The sequence below is a fragment of the Radiomyces spectabilis genome, assembly GCF_025331425.1.
Source record: "Radiomyces spectabilis strain NRRL 2753 chromosome Unknown BYT42scaffold_13, whole genome shotgun sequence".
In the NCBI taxonomy this organism is placed as follows: Eukaryota; Fungi; Mucoromycota; class Mucoromycetes; order Mucorales; family Radiomycetaceae; genus Radiomyces; species Radiomyces spectabilis.
The window spans coordinates 277,366-297,952 of NW_026251938.1; the positions used below are offsets into that span (position 1 = coordinate 277,366).

A 20,587-nucleotide genomic window follows, 5' to 3' on the forward strand; every position below is an offset into this window, starting at 1 on the left:
AAGAAAGGCTGAGATGCCAATGTCAATGATAAATGCCCGTTTTTAATAATATCGATATCCGCGTGATCAAATCAGAGAATTTTATTTTCCATCGTGATCCATTTCGTATTCTTCAGGCAACGTGTATTGCTGAGGGGCGAGTGCTTGACTCTCGCTGTCATTTAAATTCTTTTGGCCTCTGCCAAACACCGTTTCCCTATTTAGGCAATCTGATGATGAGTGGGAGGGTGGGATGAAGTTGTGCTCAGCATTTTCTTACGTGGTAGCTGAAGATGCCTTGAGAAGTTCGACAGCAAATTGCCCACCAGTTAGTGCAATGACCTATTTTGAGGTCAGTCAAATTTTCAAGCTTTTAACGGGCCATGTTTTCAAAACTCTACCATGACTATAAATAAGCCTGTGTTAAAGTACATAGCTATCAGCATATACCACAGCCGTAAAACCGTAGCCACACCAAAGAGTAGAGTACGAGTGGTGACGAGCCTCCACGATATCCTGCCTCTGCTGTAAGCAAGTCGATCGAGGTAATATGTAATCGCACGCTCTGACCAGCAGACGACGACTATAAATACGTAGCCAGCAAACAGCCGATATCGGTCGTTCAACTGAAAGGGTTCAAACAGAAGATGGAGATTCTGGACCTCTAGTCGGTATAAGTCATTGGAAAGAAACACAATGGAAGCGATGATTACCATTATGAAACCACCATTTCATAGGACTTGGAGAAGACATACTCGCGAGAAGAAGAGAAACTCTGGATTTCCGAACATACTCTTTTTAAGGGCAATGGGCGCTTAAACACGAAAAAAAAGTCGCCATTCCAGACGCAAAAGGAACTAAGAATCGCCATATATCCTAATTCGTTCAAAACCACACTTTATTCGCCATAACATTCTATAATCTCTTTCCTTCTCTTCTTAACTATGCTATTGTAAAATGAAAAAAAGGCACCACGCATCAGATGCGCCTAGCGTGAGGAAAAGAGGACTCCTAAAAAGACAGCGAGGTTGACGGTTGGGTTCGTGTCCAATCAAAGGATGGAGTGTTCCATTGCGGAGATCCAATCTATTACAGGTGTTGAGTGAGGAAAGGGCGAAAGCGTGGAAGTCCGATCTTTTTTTATTTTCTTCAGTTGTCACGAACTTTGGGCAGCGCTGCAAGTCTCTGCGATTCACCATTTCAGCATCTGAATAAATAAATACTATTAACACAATGGTACAGTATTCATTCTTTTCTGTAGTAGCCTATTAATATCATATTCCGTTCTACTGCGACCGAGGGCCGTTGGTTTTCGCGCCGTGTGGGCAAGAAAACCAACGGGACCGTGAGGTGGTAGCCAACAGCGGGATATTGGGTTTGGAGAAGATGAGAAGATATATAAGCATACTAATTTGATACTGGGTTTTAGGGTATGCGGATTGACATCAAGGTACCAACTGAGTAGTTCCCCATCTCTTCAACAGAAAACACTCATCCTCACCATAGCGTAAATTGCTGTCTCGCTCCGAACGAGTGAAAAGCGTCGATTTGCATCCTACCGAACCTTGGGTTCTTGCCAGTTTATACAGTGGCCACGTTTACATATACAACTACGAAACCCAGGTAAGAAAACCAAGATGACGTTTTGTTCTCAACGTAAAACGTATCAACGCGACTGTTATTTTCCAGGCCTTGGTGAAAACGTTTGAAGTGTCGGAGACACCTGGTAAAGAACTACAGATTTGAAAACAGCATTCGTTCTTTGCAGCCCATTTTGACGGTTCCTTTACCGAATAGTTCGAGCGGCCAAATTTATTGCGCGTAAGAATTGGATTGTTACCGGTTCCGACGATTCCCAAATCAGAGTTTTCAATTACAATACGCATGAGAAGGTCGCTGCTTTTGAAGGCCATCCTGATTATATTCGTTGCCTGGCTGTCCATCCTTCGCAACCGTTGGTCCTTTCGGGTTCCGATGACATGACCATTCGATTGTGGGATTGGGAGAAGGGATGGAAATGCGTGCAGGTACGAAAACTCTTTTATTTACCGCTGTGGAGGTAACGCTGCTAAACTGTGAAATATTAGGTGTTCGAGGGTCATTCGCACTTTGTCATGCACCTTAGTTTCAACCCTAAAGATTCCAATACTTTTGCTTCGGCTGGTTTGGATGGTGTTGTTAAAGTCTGGTCGCTTGGTTCCAGTGTGCCAAACTTTACATTGGAAGGCCATGAGAATGGCGTGAATTACGTCGATTACTATCACGGAGGTGATAAACCTTACCTGATTTCTTGCGCTGATGACAAGTAAGTGTTTGCTTACCTTTTTTTCAGAGCTCGAGGGGGCGAAATGGGTGTTGACCAAAAGTTACTAGTCTCGTTAAAATCTGGGATTATCAAAACAAGAACTGCGTACAGACTTTGGAAGGTCATAATCAGAACGTGAACTTTGCTTCCTTCCACCCAGAGTTGCCCATTATTGTGTCCGGTTCAGAGGATGGCACAGTCCGTATCTGGCATTCAGATACTTATCGCTTGGAAAATACCCTGAATTACGGTCTGGAACGCGCCTGGTGTATGGCGTATCAGAAGGGCGGCAATAATGTAGCATTCGGTTTTGACGAAGGTTCTGTCGTCATCAAACTTGGAAGAGAGGAACCGGCGGTTTCCATGGATGCTTCAGGCAAGATCATTTGGGCTAAACACTCTGAAATTCAAACGGCCAATGTCAAGACCGGTGTTGGTAAGTAAAACGACGCGGTTGGATTTCTTTATGACCTATATTTTAACTTGGTCGTCCAAACAGATGAGACTATCAAGGATGGTGAACGTCTTGCATTGCCGATCAAGGATTTGGGAAGCTGTGAGGTGTATCCTCAAACATTGCAGCACTCCCCCAACGGTCGATTTGTTGTTGTCTGTGGTGATGGCGAGTATATCATCTATACGGCCTTAGCATGGAGAAATAAGAATTTCGGAAGTGGTTATGAGTTTGTTTGGGCTGCTGATTCTAACATGTAAGTTATCAAATCATGAGTCGAGGACTCGTTACAGAAATATCTGATGTTAATGATAGGTATGCCGTGCGCGAGTCAACCTCCAAAGTGAAAATCTTCAAGAACTTTAAGGAACGTGTTGGTCTTTTGCCCAAGCTCAACTATTCGGCTGAAGGCATCTTTGGCGGAACGTTGCTCGGTGTACGATCGACCAGCTTTTTAAATTTCTATGACTGGGAGACTGGCGCGGTTGTCCGACGTATCGATGTGGAAGCCAAAAATGTAAGTTCAATAGGGCAAAGACATCAATTCATCGGTATTGACAGTGGCCATTTCAACAGATTTTCTGGTCCGATGCCGGAGACCTTGTCGCTATTGTCTGCGATGAATCTTTCTATGTTCTCCGTTACGACGCTCAGGCGTATATGCAATTTTTGGAAAACGGCGGCGATGTTGGAGAAGAAGGCGTTGAAGAAGCTTTTGAATTCGTGACTGAAATTGCGGAAACGTAAGAATGATGGGACCCCTCTTTTTTTGGTTGTCGGTATTGATTTGTTTATGTTTCTAGCGTTAAAACCGGAACGTGGGCAGGTGATTGCTTCATCTATACCAACAACGGTAATCGCATGAACTACCTTGTTGGTAGCGAAACCTACACAATCAGCCATTTCGACAAGTAAGTTAAATGATAACCCACGCTGGGACTGTCCGGGTTTTGAAATCATGGACTCATGGACTTTGCCTTGATTTGTAGGCAAATGTATCTCTTGGGATACGCACCAAGAGACAACCGTGTCTATTTAGCTGATCGTGTAAGTGCTCTATTCAGCATCAGCTTTGGTGATCTGATCTCTTGCTATGAATTTTTGTCTAACTTTTTTTATAGGATGTGAATGTATACAGCTACGCACTGTCTTTAACGGTCATTCAATATCAGACAGCCATATTGCGTGGAGACATTGAAGGAGCCAACATGCTGCTTCCTTCGATACCCAACGATCAACGAGGAAGAATTGCTCGCTTCCTTGAATCCCAAAATCTCAAAGAACTGGCCTTGGAAGTTTCGTACGATTCAGAGCAAAAATTCTATTTGGCTATTCAACTTGGAAAGCTCGATATTGCTACTGAAATTGCTCGAGAAGTGAACAATGAGCCCAAATGGAGAGCATTGGCCGACGTCGCCATGGCTGCATGGAAGTTCGATTTGGCAGAAGAATGTCTCATAAAGGCGCAAGATCTTAGTGGCTTATTGTTATACTATACAGCCAACGGAAATCGTAAAGGCATGCGAGAAGTCGCCGATCAAGCAGGTATGTATTTCTGCCCACACTAGGAAGATCGTGAATGGGTTGCTTACTTGGATTGAGTATAGTTGAGCAAGGCAAAAACAATATCGCTTTCTCTGCATTGTTTCAGTTGGGAGCTATTGATGAGGTGATTGATTTGCTTGTCAAAACCGAACGTATTCCAGAAGCAGCTATTTTAGCTCGAACATACGCGCCGGAACAGATGTCGAAAATCGTGCAATTATGGAAGTCAGATCTCGAAAGCCGAAACCGCAAGAAGACGGCCGAAAGTCTTGCGGATCCAGCAGAATATGCAAATCTATTCGCTGAATTGCAAAAGGTACCACACGCAGAAGATTGTAAGGTTCTGATTTTGGAAATGGTATTAAACTACTTTATTACAGACACCAACGAATGCGGTTGAGACTCCCGAGGAACCAGCATTAAAGACTCCGGAACCGAGTTCACCAGCCGAAGAAAATCTCATTGACACTGAAGCTTAGTGACCCGATCATAAAAATAAAAACTATATCAAGGATCTTATATAATTAAAAATACGGAATATCTAAAGTCTTAGGCGCTTCTTTTTTTTTTTTTTGGTGGGTCTTTTGAAACTATGGCGAAGCCGACGCAGCTTTCAGGCACGTAATTGGAACTCCGCGATTCCTTGGGTCCAAGTTGTGCTGCAATGCTTCTTTATCCATCCATCCGTCGCATCCCATCCATCCATTACAATCGCCATGGTCAATCGTCCTACCAACATCGAGTCCATTATCAGCGGTGTGGAACGCTACAACCCTGAAAATCTCTCAGCGTTGGAGGAATACCTTAACACGCAATGTCAGAACCGCGAATACGATTTGATGGCCAATCTTGCCATTTTGAAATTGTACGCATTATGATGACGAATTCAGAATAAATCACGAATGAGACGGATAACATTATCGATTAGGTATCAATTTGATCCTTCCTTGGCCAAAGAACAAGTCATCATCAATATTTTGGCCAAGTCTCTAACAGCTATTCCCGCACCCGATTTCAACCTTTGCCTGTATCTTTTGAGCGAACAAGCTGTAAGTTGATAACTGTCTGCTTTTTTTCTTTTTTAAAAAAGGACCGCATCCGTTGCTAATATTGAATCATACAAAATACACAGAATCTGGAAACAGTTAAACAATTGACGAGCTTGCAGCAATTCTTGGAACAGTCGCGTTACGCCAAATTCTGGGAAGCCTACGCCACTCACAAACAACTTACAACCAACGTCGCTGGATTCGAAGAGTCTATTCGCAGCGTCATTGCAAACGTCGTGAGCATGAGTCACCAAGTCATTAACAGCAAGGTGCTTCAGTCATATTTAGCCTTGGACGGACAGTCATTCAACGATTTTTGCGCTGCGCAAGGCTGGCAAGTGTCCGGTGATGTGGTAACCATTCCCGTCAACAAGGACAACGAAGCCAAGGCGGTTGTCATCACCGAAAACATCAAGTTTGAACAACTCACAAAGGTCATTGGTTATTCCAACGAAATGTAATTGAATTGCGACGTTATCCCAATTACTTTTTATGCCATGTCATCCCATCCTTTTTTTTTTTATAATTTCTTCAAGTCTTTCAAGTTTTTGATCCGTTTCTCTTTTCCCCAACAACAGCAATATACAAAAATTTGTTTATTTTGATCATCAAACGTCATCGCGTAAAACCGAACCACTTTCTTGTTGATATATCCAATGAAAGCAATCTGTAAGCGTCTTGAGGCCGAGAAGATAACCACCATCAGGGCCATCATCATTTGGAGGATAGGTGAAATCTTGAAACGATGTCTTGAGTTCCTGCTGAGTCACGCAGTGAGCGAAATCGATAATGCGAACATCAATTTTGCGATTCCAGTTGCCAGCATCATAAATCACTAGGAGAGAAGATGCATAAAATCGGTATCCAGGCATTGACCCAATAATCCTTGCAAGTCGTTTCAATTTGCGTATAATGATGGGTATATGTTGAATTTGGCAACCTTCGCCGTTGTCAAGGTATTCCATTAATGTCCGTCGAAAACCGTTGGCATCCAGTTGTCGGCCATAGTATTTGTCGCGAAATACAAAACGACGCTGGTCTGTTTTGTAAATCTGCACACGGAAGATTGGTTTCCAATTGAACAATGGATTATTTACATGATTGGTTTTAGCCATCTTTTACTTGACATTACCTGCATTCCACAAACTCGCACACCGAGTGTCTTACTTGTTGATCGCATACATTTGAGGCTTTGGCTAGCCATTTTGGCTGGCGTCGCATGAACTCCGTGTTGCCTGGTGCCCATTTTCAGGTCCAATACACAAGGATATTTTACATCATCTGTGAGATCTTCCAGCAAAATGAACTTCTTTACAGTTTCTTCCCCCGAATGGATTTGGCTAAGCGTCTTGTGTAAATCGCGGCTGTACACCTGCAGAGACCATGGATTCGTTGGAGCCCTGCGTGGTCGCCAGCTGGCTGGTTGTGCAGCAGGTTCTACGTAACTGTCGTCTGCTACGACATGATCTGAGGGTGTGTCGTTTAGTAGCGGTAAGCTGGCAACGGACGAAGTACGTTGGTCTAAACCTCTTGGTGTTTCAATCGGATCTGACAAAGGACGCTGTAAGCTGGCTTCGCGCATGCGCGGACTTTGCGGTGCCGATGTGGTGGATTGTATAATGGAAGGTCGCCGTGGTTGCACCGTTACAGAGTCAATGGAGGACCATATGAGTTTGTCATGCGACGCTTGACCGGCCTTGGTCAAATTGTCCATACTCTGCGAGTTTGAAAGACCTTGCGCTCTGGAGACTTCCCAATCATGCACTTGCTGTAGCCGCTCTTTCAGCGCTTTCGGTGAAAAAACTTCGCGTAGGACAAGTTCTTGCAGTTTTCTGGCGCGATGAATACTCGCTTGATTGTCGTGCGATGGAGGGCGGGTAGGAGGGTGCATGTGATGGTGACTTTGCAGGCGAGAATGATGACGGTAGGTATGGGAAAAGTGAGGTAGGTTATCATCTTCGCTTTGAGTGCTGCTACTTCTAGAAGAAGACAGTGACGAAGAAGGTCGCCGCACATAGCAAGCACGCCAGTCTCGTAGCAGTTGTTCGTTCTTGTCGAATACAACCTCCGGTAATAAGACATTGCAAGAGGTGCGGTAGGTAACATTAAGCGTGCCAAGGTACTGTGAAGTAAAAGGTAGTAGCGCATGATGGTGCGCTTCAAGATGTTCATAAAATTCTTGCTCTTTCTGCGACACAGGTTTGCAAATGGCTCGCTTTGAGAATCGGAAAAAGGAGGCATGGCCACCTACTTGATTTTGAAAAGGCAACAATGGCAGGGAGGTGGTGATTTGTGTAGGATCAAAATAACGATCGGGTATAGGATCCTCATCGAATGACCACGAATCTTTGTCTTTTCCTGCATGTTCTTCTTTCTTGGCTGCAGTATCCTCTCCATGGCCGTTATTATGCAACCATTCACCATTATCGTCTGACAGTTCTTCTGTTACAAGTGGACTTTTCCATGCTTTCATGTTGACAATGTGCGAATTGGGTTCTCAGCTTTTATCTTTTTTTTCTTTCTTTTCTTCTGCAGGTCTTTTCCTTCGCTTTGACTTTTGAAGAGGGAGAGTATTTTTTGCTTTTCGAGTTTTCCTCTACTATATTCTAATCAAGAGGAATTTTTAAGGAAGAGTTGTGGCGCTAAAAAAAAAAAAAGAAGAGAAAAATTGAATATATAATCCTTGGTTTATGTTTTGATAGTTGTGTTTATGTTTGGTTTGATTGAAAGACGAAAAAAAAAAACCACAATCATTTTTTTTTCAAGAAAAAACGGCATGCCGCGTCACAAGCCTAAATGTTCAGAAATGAACCACGTGCTCGCTAGAACAAAATCATTGTCGGAATACAGCCGTTTTTCATTACTTCAATCACAAGACCTTCATCATAACCTGTCAGATAAGTAGCCCCAAAAGGATTTTGTTCACTTGAGCCACGTGTAAGAATCACAGGCTTATGCTGTGTCGCCTGTGATTCATTCGGGGTCACTGTGACGGTACTGCTGGGTTTCCATGGAATATGCTTTCGCATATCCGAAATCTTCATATCGGCTACAACATGCAGAAATTGATCATCATCCAAAGCCGTGTCCACGTCCACCAGTAGATTGGGATCCTTCTCCGCGGCTATACCACAAGGTTAGAAATTATGCCGTTTATATGAAGCATTACTATCGCTTACGCCATCGGCGTTTTGTCATATCTTACCATCTTCATGTTTGAACTCCAATTGAAACCGGCAACGCTTGTATCGTTGAAAATCATAGTGTCCAGGAATATTTCCATGCAAGATTATCTTTTTGCAAACATGCAATGCTCCGTCCATCAGTATGTCAATACCCAAATGGAAGTAATTTAAAAAGTAATCAGTGGGATGAGCCGACGTTGAGTCTGTTTAAAAAATAAGAGCTTGAAACATATGTCCCTTTTTTTATTTATCTTTGTCACAAACCTTTGTCCTCATCTTCCAGATTTACAGTATGGACGTAGTCTTGTCGTTCGTCTTTATTGGGCGATTTCCCTAGCATTGACCTCTCGTCCATGATGGAATGAATCTTCATCTTATCTTCCTCCTTGTAGAAAATACGCGATGGTTTGCCCAGTTCCGCCAGAATATCCTGAGCCGAGGAACGATGAAGGATAATAGAAACATGGTTTACCGAGGTCGCCAGTATATTTTCATTTGGTTTGTTGGTCTCATGGAACGAATTATAGTTGGGGAAATGCAACGTGACACCTTGTGTTGGCTAATATTCAGCGATGTTACATTTTTGAGAAGGCTTTTTGTAGGCCGTTCGCAAACCTCACCTGTGCAATGATATTTTCCACCTCACGACGGCCTGGTTTGCCATATTTTACGGAAGTGCTTGAATTCTGCTCTGCAACTACTTTGGATAATACAGGAACGGTTGCTTTCTGCCAGCTGTTACCTCCGCTGTAGAGATAAATATGTGATGCAATGGCGGTTGTGCCATCGGGAAATTCCAGGGGAAGCTCTGGTAGATCGGAAATTGTATAAATGTCGGTGAATGAAAGCTACTATGCATTTGATTTCAACACCTTTCATTTACCTGATGATTTTGCATAAAGATCCTGATAACGAGTAGGTATCGGAAACATAAAAGAGACTCCCTATAGTTGATGTCATAATTTGATGCCAGCATATCAAGTAATTTTCATGAACTTACTGGATATTTGAGAATATATAGGCCTTTGAGGGGATCAAATTCGCCTGGATATGTGGGTCTGTTGAAAGGACCTTATTAGCATAAAAGGATTTGAAAAGTGATAAAGTGATAGATACCCGAATGATTTATACACCAAGAGGAACGTTGGAATAGTGCGACTGGAGCTAATTACCAGACAATCATTAGAAGCTGGCACCAGCAGCCCCTCGTCTTAACTGCACAACTTACCTGACATCGCTATTTTGATATACGAGCTTCACCTTGGACGGATCATAGCATTCCATCGATTTTAAACGCTGCAAAGCTCCATCAAACCGTAAATTTAGGCCATTGGATGGTAAAGCAATGATGAAATCATAGAATAGGGGATCCTACGTTATCAGAGGCAATAAAATCTGTGAATAGGTTTCTTCATACGCAATACAAATACATACTTCTTGGCTGTATTTGAGTTCTACAGTGGGAAAAAACTGCGGCCTATCACGTAAAAAGTAGATAACGTCCCATAATGAAGAACCTGTGAATGTTTAAATGGTCAATAGGTAGGTCATCCGTGCAACTTGTTCGCATTACCAAGTCGAAATGGTCCTAAACTTTTTCCAGGAACAATAATGAGCTCTATCCTCTTCGATCGTTGACGTTGAGTGTTCTTTGCTGAATCAATGGTCATTGTCGTTTGCATAAAAAGCATTGCAATATTCCTATGGAGCTCCTCGAGTCATGCATACAGTCACAGAGCGGCCATGTGATGCGTCCGATTTCCAAATCCAGCCATGAACAAGATTGACGTGCCGCAGTCATCAACGTGTCCTGCAAACTGAAATTGGGATCGCGGTGAACATCGCTATATTGAATACCGTGATTTTAAAACTAGAACCACATACCAGAAACTTTATTCAATGGTATCGCTCGGATTTGTTCACAATGAAATCATATCGTTCATATACAATAGAATTATATCTTGTTTAAGCGTGAATACGAGCCGTATGAGGCATGTAGAAAAGTAATCATGAAGCTTGTGACGAGTTGCACATTTCTAAGCAGAGCAAAAGTGTAGTCTATTCTTTGAGTGGATATCAATGTACAGCGAAAAGAACAAGCTTTCGGAATATGGAGATTCACGCTTGGATATTATGCGAAACGAATCACGGGCACATCAACAGGGTATGGGGAGCTTCTAAATCTGAGTTGCCTGGCTATCATCACCTTTCTCAAAAGCATCCCAATCAAAGTCATCATAATCCTCCTCCTGAGGCGAAGATGGAACCTCGTCCTTTTTGGTAGTGGTTGGGCCCTCTTGTTGCGCAAGAATCTCCTCGTACCTAGAAATTGGGGATATCAGCTTTTTTTGCTATTCAGACCAACTCAGTCACAGTATTACCATTTGAGAAGGAGGTTTTTCTGTTTAGTAGTGAAGCAAGGAACCTTCAGCGCATCCTCAATCAGTGGAAAAGCCGAGACACCGCCCGCAGTGGCATCACTAACCATCTCATTAGTAATATGAAGTATAATCACGCTAGTCAACTTATTGATTACGTTCTGTCAAAACACGTAAAGTAGGCTTCAATGGAGGCAAAGAGTTTGTTTTTCTCCTTGTCAGTGAATCGATAATCCTGCAGCATCTGTCTGAGCCATTTGAACGTCGTGGTCAACGAATAGGATAGTGCTCACTTGATTTTTGAAAATAAACTTCTTGAGTGTATTCATTTGCTTTATTTGTTTAGCAGTAGGCGGATTGGAAAGCGCTTTTGTGTCATCGTGGAATTGTTGGATTCGTTGCTCCATTAGAGTAAAAGAAAATATAATATAAAGAAGTTGCAATTGCTCCCCCGAGTTAGTGATTCACGGCAGTGGCTTTGCACTGAAATTCTATCAGCGTCTGTGGCAAATGTCAATTTACAAACGTGTGAAAGGCATTTCAGGTGTTGGTTGCAACCAGTTATCCGATGGATAATGAGCTGCGCCTTCAATGACATGGAAAGTATAAATAAAGCGCGATCTTTCAGAGTAGTTTGGTGCCGATTTATGGAGGACACTACCGTGAAGCAATACCAAAGTGCCTGAAATTTTCGGAAACCCCCAGTCAATTTGCGATATTTTTTGTTCGTATGGTGTTGGGTCACCCTACTGTACCTTGTTTCACTTCCTTTATGACATACTTTGATTCATCGACAGGAGCGGCATCTTCGCCAATAAACGTGGTACCATGACCCTTGGGATCCCGTACAAAACGGCGACTAATGGGTGTAGCTAAAAAAAAAAGGCGTTGCCTAAGCACCAGGAATCCACCATTGCAGGGAAAAATAATAACTTACTCTTATGCGAGCCAGGAACAAACCAAAGACAGCCGTTGTGTTCAGTACAGTCTTCCAAAGCAAACCAGAATCCTACAGCAGAAGTCGGCTCGGTATATAAGAAAGTCGAATCCTGGTGCGACGGCACTATTGCTCTTGTCAGTGACTTGGGAACATTGGTTTGCACAAAGATAGCAAGTGATACCTTCTCCACCAATATAAGGTTGCTACAGTGACAATCATCCGTGTCGATCATCGTTAAAATTAGCATGCTTCCCTTTTTTATTTACCAAATTGATCAATGCGTACCTTGAAAATGACCATAGACTGCAACACACGAGGGTCGGTAAACTTCAAGTCCTTTGCGATCCCGGAGAGCTTTTCATCCAGCGAAAACGGGCCGAAGACAGGGTCCAAAGCGTGGATACCTGCCATTTATCTGCGATGAGTCCTGCGAGTTTCAGCGGGTATTCCAATGTACAATTGGGCCTACCGTGACCAATTTTGTTGATAGCCCGCTCCTTTGGGACCTTGAGGTTGCCCTGCTGGTCAAAAGCTCCCTCCTCAAAGAAAAAGCGGATTTTATCTCCCGAATTCAGGAAATAATCATCACCGATATGATTATCTCCATCTTCATTACCCGTGCTGAATTTGGTCATAGGATGACCTTCCAAGGAAAAATTATGGAGTAACTCTTCCGCTCTGTATTTCAGGGAATTTGCAACGTCCTTTGTAAAGAAGTCTTCGATAACGAGGAATCTATCGAGGGTCGAATATAAGCAATGCAGGAATCCGGAGTGGAAAGTGAAACACCCACCCATCACGATCGAACTAGATGAGACTCTCACGTTAATGAGGGCATGAGCGCAATGTAGAAGTATGTTATTTACCTGATCCAACTGTTCTTGAGTAAGCACCATTTTTTCCGGGGAAAGAAGTGTGATGTGGTACCGATCATTTAAAATGTCACTTTATACTTTCCTATTCCCCGCGTGGGAGTTTCCCACCTACATCGCTTTATTCCACCATCTATCCTATGCGTACACGTCCCATTGACAATGCTATGACAGTTTATATCAAGCAAGTCGGCGTTGTATATGCATATGAAATACATTGCCCTTGTAGCGGCGAGGATGTTAATTCAGCCTTTATTATTTTCCTTGCAAACAGCTGCGTCTTGAGTCATTAGGTCCGAGATATTGAATGAGCGACACCCCGCTTGTCATCTGATTTTATTATGGAGACAGATATACGTTCGCAAATGCATCATCGTCTATGCTAGCGACCGACACCCCTTTACTGCGTAATTCATCCATTGTGGCATTGAAGGCTTCGGGAAACACTGCCCGCGTACCTTCCTTTACCAGAATTGTTTTAAAACCAAACTTGATAGCATCCAGGCAAGTGAGCTTGACACAGTAGTCGGCCGCCAAGCCCACTACAATCACCGTTTCAATCTTCTTTTGGTATAAGAGTTTTGCGAGTTCAGTGATCTCGAAATATTTGTTGTCCGCGAACGCGCTGTAAGAATCTACCATGCGATTGGTTCCCTAGGTTATGAGCGACTTGGGCATAAGCTGACCGAGAAATCGGAAGACTTTTTAATTTGCTGGTCACCTTCTTCACCACATGGCTAATGTCGCTGATAGAAATCTTTTCCGAAATAGTCGCTCCATAAGTTCCTTGCTGGATCGACTTTTGTTTGAATAATCCGGACTTTGAAGTAGTATACATATTTTATTTTTCCTTACCACGCAATGGTCGGGCCACAAAGTTTGTGATATCGCTTCATTTTCGTACTGGATGGTAATGGTTTCAAAGGGTTTGTTGCCTGCATGATTGGAACCGAAACTGACGTGGTCTTGAGGGTGCCAGTCCTATGATGAATATGCTAAGCAAACTTCAATGCTATCAGTATAGCAATATCAGTACCTGCGACGCGACAATCAGACCCCCTTTATCTTTCACAGCTTGAATCAAACGATTGACTGCAGGAAAGATCTCTGAAGCATGAGGTACAGCTAATGATCCCTCTTCCAAGAAATCATGCTGGATGTCAATTAGCAGAAGAGCTGTATTTTCCATCTAATAGTAATGACTTTTTATGAGAAACGGTTTGTTGCGGGTGCAAAGCAAAGCCAGTATACCATGATTTGCGGAAAACAAACCAATGGAAAGTCTGAGATTTCAAAAATGGCAAATTCAACAGTCTTTTTGGAAATCGTGCATTTTGCCACCATTCTTCGTTTCAGCCGCTGACAATGGAAGCTTTTTTTATGCAATGTCGTGATACCCTTGATGTCCACGTAAAAACTCTACCTCAACATCACGATCCACTACAATAAGGAAACTAAAAAGGATTTTTCTTCCAGCATGATAAGCGGGAACGTATCATCAAACTGAGCAGGTGAGAAATTACTCGGCTCGCGTCGTAGCAAGATCACTCAGTTCCGTCTAGGGATATCACCGCCTTGAGCAAAAAGCTCATTTTCGCGCTCCATCGGTATGAACCGACAACAGCGAATGCAACTTGTTACTTAAATTGACTTGGTTACTTAGTACTACACAGAACGAGCAAGCGAGTAAAAATGGATACAAGGATGCCCGAGCGAAGCAAGAAGAGATTATGCGCCTATTCAAACAACTCGCCCCGGAAGTTGAAGGCGCGAGCTATTACAGGTACGTACGAGACAGATGTTCCAGTTTTTGTACATCCATGAATGACTGTATTGATTGTTCAAACAAAGATATGCGCGGAGCTTCTCTGGAGCCTTTGAAGAATACGTATGTTATGCTGGATCGCAGGGCCTTGGCAATCTCGGTTTAATCCCACTGTATTCTTTCTCAGATTGAAGCCATAGCATTCTTTCATTACTTGGAGCACCAAAAGCTGATCCTCAAGTCTGAAATTGATAAACATTTCGTGGATGATGATGGTCAACCGGTAGGTCTTTGCGATTATAAAAACTGTCAATAATCTCATACCTTCTATATTTTACTGTAGTGGCTAAAAGTACAACAGCAAGATTATGTAAGTAATATACCGCGTTAATTTGTGTTACTCTTTGTAGTAAAGTATAACAAACCAATTCCAAAAGATCCTGGGTCTAGCTGATTTTACGGGCGAGCTGATGCGTATGGCGATCAACAACGTTGCCACTGGAAAGTACGATCAGGCCATGAATATTTGTAAACTTTTACGCGCCTTGAGCTCAGGTACGATGTATATGATACTATGTATTTCTTCCCTGTGGGTCATTGAAAGGGTGTTGTAGATTTTGAGTTGTTATCGGGTACGACTTTTCCTCTTTTAAACAAGAAAATGAACGCACTTCGATCAAGCCTGAATAAAGTGGAACGAGGTGAGTCACACGAAGGTTATATGCGCTCGAGGCCAATTACGAATTCTGCATGATTACACTCTAGCATGTTATACCTATCGAATTCGTGGTAGCGAATATCCACGAGAAATTTACGAAAGCATGATTCGCGATCATCATGCCAGATATGACGAAGAACGGCAGTCGGCCATGGCAATGAATGATGAATGATTTCTAGTTGGTCAATTATTGCATTGTTTTTAAATAAAATAATAATGGATGGAGAATCCTGGTCCGATTAACAACAGGTATTGTAGCATATGAAAATAAGTTCGGAACAGTCCTTGGATAAACTATGGATGATGTGATAAAATTACTGGGGAATCTAATACAACACCTTCTCTTGTGCTTCAGCTTGAACGACCACATTTTCATTAAAAACTGCAGCAGGTGCGGTATCCCACTTTTGGTCGCTGACTTTCTTCAAACGATATTCCTCGTCAATGTCATCGTAATGTCTGAACATGTAATAGTAGAGACAACCACACACAAAGGCACCTGTATCGCACAAAAAAATAAATCAGTCTCTGGAACAGTGAGAAAACATGGTGATGACAATTAAACTTACCGCAAGCGACACCGGCATAGACATAGACCATGTTGGGATCATGAGCAGAGGGTGAAATGGCTAGAGAAATCAATGCAGCGACACAGTTGGGCCACAAAGACAGGGCAGAGACAAGAGATTTCATGGACTTGGGAGCATGAGTGTAAGCGTATTCCATGGAGGTAATGGAAGCAAAGATCTCGGAGAAAGCGATCAAGAAGTAGCATGGAATCTGAAGGAAAACGGATACATTGGAGATCTTTTGTGTTTCAATCCACAAGGGATCCTTGTAGATATAGTACTGAACAACCGCAGCATAGACCATGGATAATGTACCAAAGAAGAAACCAACTAGAATGCAAATCATCGCCGATCAGGATCAATGTATGTTTTTAAAAAAAAAGGCATCATCCATAAGCAGTACTTACGTGTAATACGGCGTTGAGGGAAAAAGTTGATCTTGTACTTGCGCAACAAAGGATATAAGACGGTATCAGTGATGGGGATGAAAATGATCAACGCAATGGGATCAAAGTTGTTCATGATATCGTTGGGAAGTCCTGGAGGACGGTACATGGTACCAGCCTGAGAGAGAAGATTGTTGGAGAGCTGGTTATAGCAAACCCAGTAAATGGACAGGGGCACGAAAATCTTGCACGCCATGAAAGTTTGCTTCAATTCATCGACAAACTGATCATCCCAGCCAACCGTTTCGCTGTCTTGCACTGACCACTCAGCGACGCCATCCACGCCGGGGTCGCGCTTGGCGAAATTCATAACCTCCTTGCAGTTCTTGCGAGCTTCCTTGTTTTCGGGCCGCTTGGCCTGCGAACGGGCAAATTTGATGACTTTCCATGCCTTTAAGATAACGGATTCCGTAGGGCCAGGCTTATAGTAGAAGCGGCTGCCGGCGACGAAGACGCCAATGGAAGCGGCGAACATGCATGTAGGTAACAAGAAGGCGGCCCAGAAATCGACATTCAATTCCAGAAGAGGACAGATCACACCACCCAATAAGGATCCGACGTTAATGGCCCAATAAAACCTACGAGACAGAAACAAGATTATCATTAACGGAGATTCAGGCCCTTGATATTTCCTTTTTCAGCCCAATTTTCCTTATCCCGGTGTTCCATTTTCGCACGACACCGCTCCATTTTTCCCGCGATAATATCACATACCAGTTGTACAACCGTTGGATGCTGAGGTCATAATCGACCATCACCTTTTCCCCGCTCTTCGTTTCCTTGATGTAATTATCGGTTTTTCTGTATTGATCAGCGCAAAGCGTGGACACAATACCCTTGATTCCACCGGTACCGACTGTGGAAAAGAAAGAAAACAAAATCGATTAATACCCAAAAATGGATAAATTTAGAAACAGCCAAAAAAAGAAAATGCAGAAACATTTTAAAGTTCAAGATGAGATACGTACAACCAATCACCACCAAGGCAACAACGTAACCAGGAAAGCCACCGCCATTGGCCAACGAAGCGGGCGTGGAAGTTGCAGTCAGAATCAACCAACCAATCATGTAAACGAACGAGAAGAGAAGAATGGTTTTGTAACGGCCAAGATATTGATCAGCGACAAGAGCACCCAGCATTGGTGTAAAATAACAAAAGAAGGTGAAGAAGTTTTGCAATGCAGTTGCAACCGATTGTCCACGTCCCAAGGCACCGGCAGGATCTTCTCCTGGAGCGTTCTGCAAGTTCAATGGATCAGTCTCTGTCAATGATATTAGGGAATTCATCCAAATTCGTGTGCGTGCGTACCTGAACGTAATTTTGAAATGGTGTAGATCCACCATAATAAGCGAATCGTTCACTGAAGAAGAGGACATTTCGCATATTAGCCAACCTTTCATCAAAGGTGATGAGTCAAATGAACCGTTGATAATGTACCAAAATTCGTTGACGAGAATAAAGCAGGCTGCAAAGGGGATCCCTTCGCCCACACGTCGTAATTGGGATCGTTCTTGATCATCCAAGTAATCGAATTCGCTTTCCGATACCACTTGGATATCGCCGATGGCTTCGAGCTCTTTCTCTTTCTCAGTCATGTTGGAGTCCTGCTCCTAAATAATATAGGCAACCAAAAAACGAAAATGTAATTGACAGAAAAAAATTGTAACTGTCATTATATACAAAAAAAAAAAATCTGATCTTAAACTTTGAGACAAGAATATCACACGTGTTTTTTTTATTATCCAAAAGAGGTATTTTTTTCGAGATCTTGTGTCTCAAGAGGCCAGCATTGTTTCCTTTTGCTTCGTCTTGTTGGCCGTGGCTGTAGAAAAGAGGAAATTAAAAACTTTTTGATTCGTCACCTATTTCATATTCCGACGTTTTCGACCCTACCTGGAACATGGGTTGGCACTTCCGGCAGAGATACGCTTGTCGGTTTTGACACAACCGGGTTTTGAGGAACCTGCGGCAGCTCTGCTTCCAACTGTAAAGGAGAAGACAATAAAAAAAAAGATGAGCGGTTGATACGTTTGGTAGAGTGCGTGGGATATGTACCTCCTCCTTTTGCAGTGTTTCCAGTTCAGCCAAAATCTCTTCCTCATCTTCCGCTGTAATCTTATCGCTGAGTAACTCGTCGATTTCCTTTTGAAGAAAACGGGAAAAAAAAGACAAGATAGAACTTGTTATTGTCCTCATCGTACAAGCCGATCTTCGATCCAAACTCCTTACATTTTGGTATGCAATGGCGTCCGCAGTATCGTCCATGATACGCTCCACGTCCTCGACAGACATTTCTTTATGAATTTCCTTCAATACATCGTTGCCATGCTTTAATCCTTCCAGGACCTGCTTCTCAACCAAAGCATATTCTATTGATTGCGTCTACGGTATAATAAGTATGAGTCTTGCTGTTGCCGATATCCCACCAGTCATCTATTCGCAACCAACAGCGTACCATTCCTTCCAAAGTCATGAGTTGCTCTTCCGTTTTTTCCAGCAGCTGCTCTTGATACTTTTTTTTCTTGAGGGCTAGTAATGCTTTTCTTTTATCGCCTTGACTTAACGCTCGTCTTGCAAGCTCCAATTCTTTGTCCACGACGACATTGATCTGCCCCAAGCAACGACCATCGTTAATTTCTTGAATGCTTTGAACATACCCTCCATTTTGTACCTTTTTTTGATATTGTTTGAGTTTATCCCGTTGGACCTTGAGGTCCAGTATTGCTTTATCCTGAGACGTTATCTTCTGCTTTGACGAACCAGCACCCATGAATGATTTACTTGCTTTGAGGAATCCAGCACTGCTTCATTCATCGAAACTATGCTGTGTTCAAATATTTCCGCTGAATTGGAATTCCGCAACCGTTCCCAGCTGCTCGAACGATCGTTCCTATAACCGCACATGATCCTAAAGAAATGGCTTGTTACTATACCCTGCTTTACCAATAAATATATCAAATACTCTTATAAATAGTTTTATTACTGAATACTGAATGCTCTTGCTTTAGGGTACCAGTTTGGAGTTATACAGATAAAACTACAAACGTTGGCGGCATATGCAGATAAAGTTGTAAAGCAACGGTGACCCACACTGGGTTGTATGGATGAGAAAAAAATTCGCCATCCTAAAATTCCTTCTTCTTTTCATCGATGGAATATCCTCCAGGACCCACGCTTACGAGCAACAAAAATCCGCCCACGGTGGACAGAGTTTGGAAAAAGTCGTACTTGACATAGTCTCTCTGGAAATAACTGTGGTTGACCGACCAAAAGTTGTTGATCACGACGTTGAAGATGGAGAGGAAAAGAACGAGGAACATGGCGGACCATTTTGCCTTGAATCCCACCGCCACCATGATACAAGCAATCAATCCAAGCGCAGACACCAAGATTCGCGTAAACGACCAGTCACCGTGAAACGCAGAGCCAATAAAGAGGAAAATCAGTAGGATTCGACCACCCAACTGAAGGTACATGCGTCGATCATTCTCCGAAATCTGTGGAAGAGCTGCAAACATTTGCTTTCTTCGCACCAGCGAATCAGAAAGCACCATCACCAGACCTCCCATGACTGACAAATTGCGTAGGAAAAACGACATGTCGAATATCAAGCCATAGCCCAACGCCTGAGCAACCACCACACCTAATAAACCATACACAGCGTACTCTTGGTGTCGTTTCATAATAACAAGGCTTGATCCTACCAGCATCACCTAACCCCATGGAACCGTCAGCATTGTCGGAAACAAAAAAAACAAAAAAAAGATATATTGATGAGCAGTGACAGATATCACTGGCTATCGCGTTGTAAAACTCACCAACACATTAGCAAGCAGAAATAGATGGCTCAGACCCGTTGGAAAGTGACGCTGCTTTTGCATGTAATCCACTTGCTCAGACCATTGCATAATAATGCGTAGGGAATCTTCCAGAAACGTGGCGACAATCAGGAACCGCGCAATGGCAGGTATATAAGGTTTCAAAGGCTGTCCCACTTTGTCGACAATATCCTCCGCTTTGGAAGTGAATGTTTCCAGTTGTTTTTTGAAATCGGACATGGCGATGATGATATAAGTTAGAGTAATAAGAAGGAGAGCAAACAACCGTGATACTGTACAACTGGTGTCTGTCGCCAACTTTTTTGAGACGCCCAAAATTGAGAAATTCGATGACGTTGAGCTCCATGCGGTGTTTGAAATAAGCTCAGATCGCCTTAATGGCACGCCAGATTATTTTTATACGCGAATGATATTGTCAGGCACCCGCATGGAGTTCACATTGACATGGAGCCTGTATTCAAACGATTCCAATTTTCGTTAAATGAAGTTACATATCCGCATTGGCATGTTTTATGTTGACGCTCTAACGAACCACAATTTTT

The 20,587-nt window shown here is 42.9% G+C and overlaps 12 protein-coding genes across 12 annotated transcripts; 3 read left to right on the forward strand and 9 right to left on the reverse strand.

Moving 5' to 3' along the window:
• Nucleotide 1: 1 nt before the first annotated feature.
• On the reverse strand, nucleotides 2-1,110 carry BYT42DRAFT_583986 (uncharacterized protein). Its single transcript, XM_051569840.1, has 4 exons — nucleotides 693-1,110; nucleotides 381-643; nucleotides 260-321; nucleotides 2-196 (listed from the first exon to the last, which is right to left on the reverse strand). The coding sequence occupies exons 1-4, from the start codon at nucleotides 730-732 to the stop codon at nucleotides 82-84; spliced, it is 480 nt and encodes a 159-aa protein (XP_051419570.1). The 5' UTR covers nucleotides 733-1,110; the 3' UTR covers nucleotides 2-81.
• BYT42DRAFT_583989 (coatomer WD associated region-domain-containing protein) lies at nucleotides 1,111-4,910 on the forward strand. Its single transcript, XM_051569841.1, has 15 exons — nucleotides 1,111-1,215; nucleotides 1,409-1,429; nucleotides 1,486-1,602; nucleotides 1,669-1,705; nucleotides 1,777-2,006; nucleotides 2,067-2,284; nucleotides 2,353-2,720; nucleotides 2,784-2,994; nucleotides 3,054-3,255; nucleotides 3,315-3,481; nucleotides 3,542-3,649; nucleotides 3,728-3,785; nucleotides 3,860-4,283; nucleotides 4,346-4,599; nucleotides 4,664-4,910. The coding sequence occupies exons 1-15, from the start codon at nucleotides 1,213-1,215 to the stop codon at nucleotides 4,760-4,762; spliced, it is 2,517 nt and encodes an 838-aa protein (XP_051419571.1). The 5' UTR covers nucleotides 1,111-1,212; the 3' UTR covers nucleotides 4,763-4,910.
• Nucleotides 4,883-5,915, forward strand: BYT42DRAFT_583992 (armadillo-type protein). Its single transcript, XM_051569843.1, has 3 exons — nucleotides 4,883-5,148; nucleotides 5,212-5,332; nucleotides 5,416-5,915. Exons 1-3 carry the CDS (start codon nucleotides 5,000-5,002, stop codon nucleotides 5,791-5,793), a joined length of 648 nt encoding a protein of 215 aa, XP_051419572.1. The 5' UTR covers nucleotides 4,883-4,999; the 3' UTR covers nucleotides 5,794-5,915.
• Nucleotide 5,916: 1 nt separating this feature from the next.
• Nucleotides 5,917-7,974, reverse strand: BYT42DRAFT_648031 (uncharacterized protein). The gene is made up of 2 exons (XM_051572726.1): nucleotides 6,465-7,974; nucleotides 5,917-6,384 (listed from the first exon to the last, which is right to left on the reverse strand). Exons 1-2 carry the CDS (start codon nucleotides 7,803-7,805, stop codon nucleotides 5,941-5,943), a joined length of 1,785 nt encoding a protein of 594 aa, XP_051419573.1. The 5' UTR covers nucleotides 7,806-7,974; the 3' UTR covers nucleotides 5,917-5,940.
• Nucleotides 7,975-8,052: 78 nt separating this feature from the next.
• Nucleotides 8,053-10,193, reverse strand: BYT42DRAFT_583999 (uncharacterized protein). Its single transcript, XM_051569844.1, has 10 exons — nucleotides 10,091-10,193; nucleotides 9,952-10,034; nucleotides 9,746-9,888; nucleotides 9,634-9,681; nucleotides 9,518-9,575; nucleotides 9,401-9,461; nucleotides 9,138-9,325; nucleotides 8,782-9,076; nucleotides 8,538-8,720; nucleotides 8,053-8,456 (listed from the first exon to the last, which is right to left on the reverse strand). Exons 1-10 carry the CDS (start codon nucleotides 10,185-10,187, stop codon nucleotides 8,155-8,157), a joined length of 1,458 nt encoding a protein of 485 aa, XP_051419574.1. The 5' UTR covers nucleotides 10,188-10,193; the 3' UTR covers nucleotides 8,053-8,154.
• A 416-nt stretch (nucleotides 10,194-10,609) lies between these two features.
• Nucleotides 10,610-11,505, reverse strand: BYT42DRAFT_105725 (uncharacterized protein). Its single transcript, XM_051562075.1, has 4 exons — nucleotides 11,189-11,505; nucleotides 11,054-11,130; nucleotides 10,899-10,997; nucleotides 10,610-10,839 (listed from the first exon to the last, which is right to left on the reverse strand). The coding sequence occupies exons 1-4, from the start codon at nucleotides 11,300-11,302 to the stop codon at nucleotides 10,695-10,697; spliced, it is 435 nt and encodes a 144-aa protein (XP_051419575.1). The 5' UTR covers nucleotides 11,303-11,505; the 3' UTR covers nucleotides 10,610-10,694.
• BYT42DRAFT_503435 (uncharacterized protein) lies at nucleotides 11,414-12,632 on the reverse strand (the record flags this gene model as incomplete). The annotated part of the gene is made up of 6 exons (XM_051564902.1): nucleotides 11,414-11,577; nucleotides 11,651-11,767; nucleotides 11,833-11,958; nucleotides 12,017-12,038; nucleotides 12,121-12,239; nucleotides 12,305-12,632. The coding sequence occupies 6 exons, from the start codon at nucleotides 12,630-12,632 to the stop codon at nucleotides 11,414-11,416; spliced, it is 876 nt and encodes a 291-aa protein (XP_051419576.1).
• A 369-nt stretch (nucleotides 12,633-13,001) lies between these two features.
• On the reverse strand, nucleotides 13,002-14,033 carry BYT42DRAFT_584015 (Isochorismatase-like protein). Its single transcript, XM_051569845.1, has 5 exons — nucleotides 13,959-14,033; nucleotides 13,744-13,896; nucleotides 13,563-13,688; nucleotides 13,429-13,497; nucleotides 13,002-13,361 (listed from the first exon to the last, which is right to left on the reverse strand). Exons 1-5 carry the CDS (start codon nucleotides 13,959-13,961, stop codon nucleotides 13,047-13,049), a joined length of 666 nt encoding a protein of 221 aa, XP_051419577.1. The 5' UTR covers nucleotides 13,962-14,033; the 3' UTR covers nucleotides 13,002-13,046.
• On the forward strand, nucleotides 14,034-15,371 carry BYT42DRAFT_584016 (translin-associated protein X-like protein). The gene is made up of 10 exons (XM_051569846.1): nucleotides 14,034-14,117; nucleotides 14,184-14,218; nucleotides 14,270-14,314; nucleotides 14,371-14,490; nucleotides 14,559-14,595; nucleotides 14,660-14,755; nucleotides 14,816-14,842; nucleotides 14,910-15,027; nucleotides 15,087-15,173; nucleotides 15,238-15,371. The coding sequence occupies exons 1-10, from the start codon at nucleotides 14,073-14,075 to the stop codon at nucleotides 15,360-15,362; spliced, it is 735 nt and encodes a 244-aa protein (XP_051419578.1). The 5' UTR covers nucleotides 14,034-14,072; the 3' UTR covers nucleotides 15,363-15,371.
• On the reverse strand, nucleotides 15,372-17,847 carry BYT42DRAFT_584024 (POT family-domain-containing protein). The gene is made up of 6 exons (XM_051569847.1): nucleotides 17,515-17,847; nucleotides 17,174-17,444; nucleotides 16,920-17,061; nucleotides 16,167-16,783; nucleotides 15,760-16,089; nucleotides 15,372-15,689 (listed from the first exon to the last, which is right to left on the reverse strand). Exons 1-6 carry the CDS (start codon nucleotides 17,587-17,589, stop codon nucleotides 15,517-15,519), a joined length of 1,608 nt encoding a protein of 535 aa, XP_051419579.1. The 5' UTR covers nucleotides 17,590-17,847; the 3' UTR covers nucleotides 15,372-15,516.
• A 226-nt stretch (nucleotides 17,848-18,073) lies between these two features.
• Nucleotides 18,074-18,976, reverse strand: BYT42DRAFT_595421 (Snf7 family; the record flags this gene model as incomplete). Its single annotated transcript, XM_051570850.1, has 5 exons — nucleotides 18,074-18,190; nucleotides 18,262-18,348; nucleotides 18,436-18,588; nucleotides 18,662-18,814; nucleotides 18,878-18,976. 5 exons carry the CDS (start codon nucleotides 18,974-18,976, stop codon nucleotides 18,074-18,076), a joined length of 609 nt encoding a protein of 202 aa, XP_051419580.1.
• A 355-nt stretch (nucleotides 18,977-19,331) lies between these two features.
• BYT42DRAFT_595422 (SURF4 family-domain-containing protein) lies at nucleotides 19,332-20,264 on the reverse strand (the record flags this gene model as incomplete). The annotated part of the gene is made up of 2 exons (XM_051570851.1): nucleotides 19,332-19,919; nucleotides 20,025-20,264. The coding sequence occupies 2 exons, from the start codon at nucleotides 20,262-20,264 to the stop codon at nucleotides 19,332-19,334; spliced, it is 828 nt and encodes a 275-aa protein (XP_051419581.1).
• Between the last annotated feature and the right edge of the window lie 323 nt (nucleotides 20,265-20,587).

Excerpts from the sequence above, each read along its gene's own strand:
- BYT42DRAFT_583986 (XM_051569840.1), bottom strand. The coding sequence starts at position 732 with ATGTCTTCTCCAAGTCCTATGAAATGGTGGTTTCATAATG. Across the intron at positions 644-692 it reads GAAATGGTGGTTTCATAATG|AGGTCCAGAATCTCCATCTT; the intron begins GTAATCATCGCT and ends TATACCGACTAG. Across the intron at positions 197-259 it reads AAGGCATCTTCAGCTACCAC|GGAAACGGTGTTTGGCAGAG; the intron begins GTAAGAAAATGC and ends TTGCCTAAATAG.
- BYT42DRAFT_583989 (XM_051569841.1), top strand. Across the intron at positions 1,430-1,485 it reads GTATGCGGATTGACATCAAG|CGTAAATTGCTGTCTCGCTC; the intron begins GTACCAACTGAG and ends TCCTCACCATAG. Across the intron at positions 4,284-4,345 it reads AGAAGTCGCCGATCAAGCAG|TTGAGCAAGGCAAAAACAAT; the intron begins GTATGTATTTCT and ends GATTGAGTATAG.
- BYT42DRAFT_583992 (XM_051569843.1), top strand. The coding sequence starts at position 5,000 with ATGGTCAATCGTCCTACCAACATCGAGTCCATTATCAGCGGTGTGGAA. Across the intron at positions 5,149-5,211 it reads AATCTTGCCATTTTGAAATT|GTATCAATTTGATCCTTCCT; the intron begins GTACGCATTATG and ends ATTATCGATTAG. Across the intron at positions 5,333-5,415 it reads ATCTTTTGAGCGAACAAGCT|AATCTGGAAACAGTTAAACA; the intron begins GTAAGTTGATAA and ends CAAAATACACAG.
- BYT42DRAFT_648031 (XM_051572726.1), bottom strand. The coding sequence starts at position 7,805 with ATGAAAGCATGGAAAAGTCCACTTGTAACAGAAGAACTGTCAGACGAT. Across the intron at positions 6,385-6,464 it reads TGCGAGTTTGTGGAATGCAG|ATTTACAAAACAGACCAGCG; the intron begins GTAATGTCAAGT and ends TTCCGTGTGCAG.
- BYT42DRAFT_583999 (XM_051569844.1), bottom strand. The coding sequence starts at position 10,187 with ATGACCATTGATTCAGCAAAGAACACTCAACGTCAACGATCGAAGAGG. Across the intron at positions 9,576-9,633 it reads TTGGTGTATAAATCATTCGG|ACCCACATATCCAGGCGAAT; the intron begins GTATCTATCACT and ends TCCTTTCAACAG. Across the intron at positions 9,326-9,400 it reads TCTTTATGCAAAATCATCAG|AGCTTCCCCTGGAATTTCCC; the intron begins GTAAATGAAAGG and ends CCGATCTACCAG.
- BYT42DRAFT_105725 (XM_051562075.1), bottom strand. The coding sequence starts at position 11,302 with ATGGAGCAACGAATCCAACAATTCCACGATGACACAAAAGCGCTTTCC. Across the intron at positions 11,131-11,188 it reads AGTTTATTTTCAAAAATCAA|GATTATCGATTCACTGACAA; the intron begins GTGAGCACTATC and ends CAGATGCTGCAG. Across the intron at positions 10,840-10,898 it reads AAAAACCTCCTTCTCAAATG|GTACGAGGAGATTCTTGCGC; the intron begins GTAATACTGTGA and ends CCCAATTTCTAG.
- BYT42DRAFT_584015 (XM_051569845.1), bottom strand. Across the intron at positions 13,498-13,562 it reads TGTGGCCCGACCATTGCGTG|CAAGGAACTTATGGAGCGAC; the intron begins GTAAGGAAAAAT and ends AAGTCGATCCAG. Across the intron at positions 13,362-13,428 it reads TTAGCCATGTGGTGAAGAAG|GGAACCAATCGCATGGTAGA; the intron begins GTGACCAGCAAA and ends CTCATAACCTAG.
- BYT42DRAFT_584016 (XM_051569846.1), top strand. The coding sequence starts at position 14,073 with ATGGAAGCTTTTTTTATGCAATGTCGTGATACCCTTGATGTCCAC. Across the intron at positions 14,219-14,269 it reads CGTATCATCAAACTGAGCAG|GGATATCACCGCCTTGAGCA; the intron begins GTGAGAAATTAC and ends AGTTCCGTCTAG. Across the intron at positions 14,596-14,659 it reads CTGGAGCCTTTGAAGAATAC|ATTGAAGCCATAGCATTCTT; the intron begins GTATGTTATGCT and ends ATTCTTTCTCAG.
- BYT42DRAFT_584024 (XM_051569847.1), bottom strand. The coding sequence starts at position 17,589 with ATGCGAAATGTCCTCTTCTTCAGTGAACGATTCGCTTATTATGGTGGA. Across the intron at positions 17,445-17,514 it reads CATTTCAAAATTACGTTCAG|AACGCTCCAGGAGAAGATCC; the intron begins GTACGCACGCAC and ends TTGAACTTGCAG. Across the intron at positions 16,090-16,166 it reads CCCTCAACGCCGTATTACAC|TTGGTTTCTTCTTTGGTACA; the intron begins GTAAGTACTGCT and ends TTTGCATTCTAG.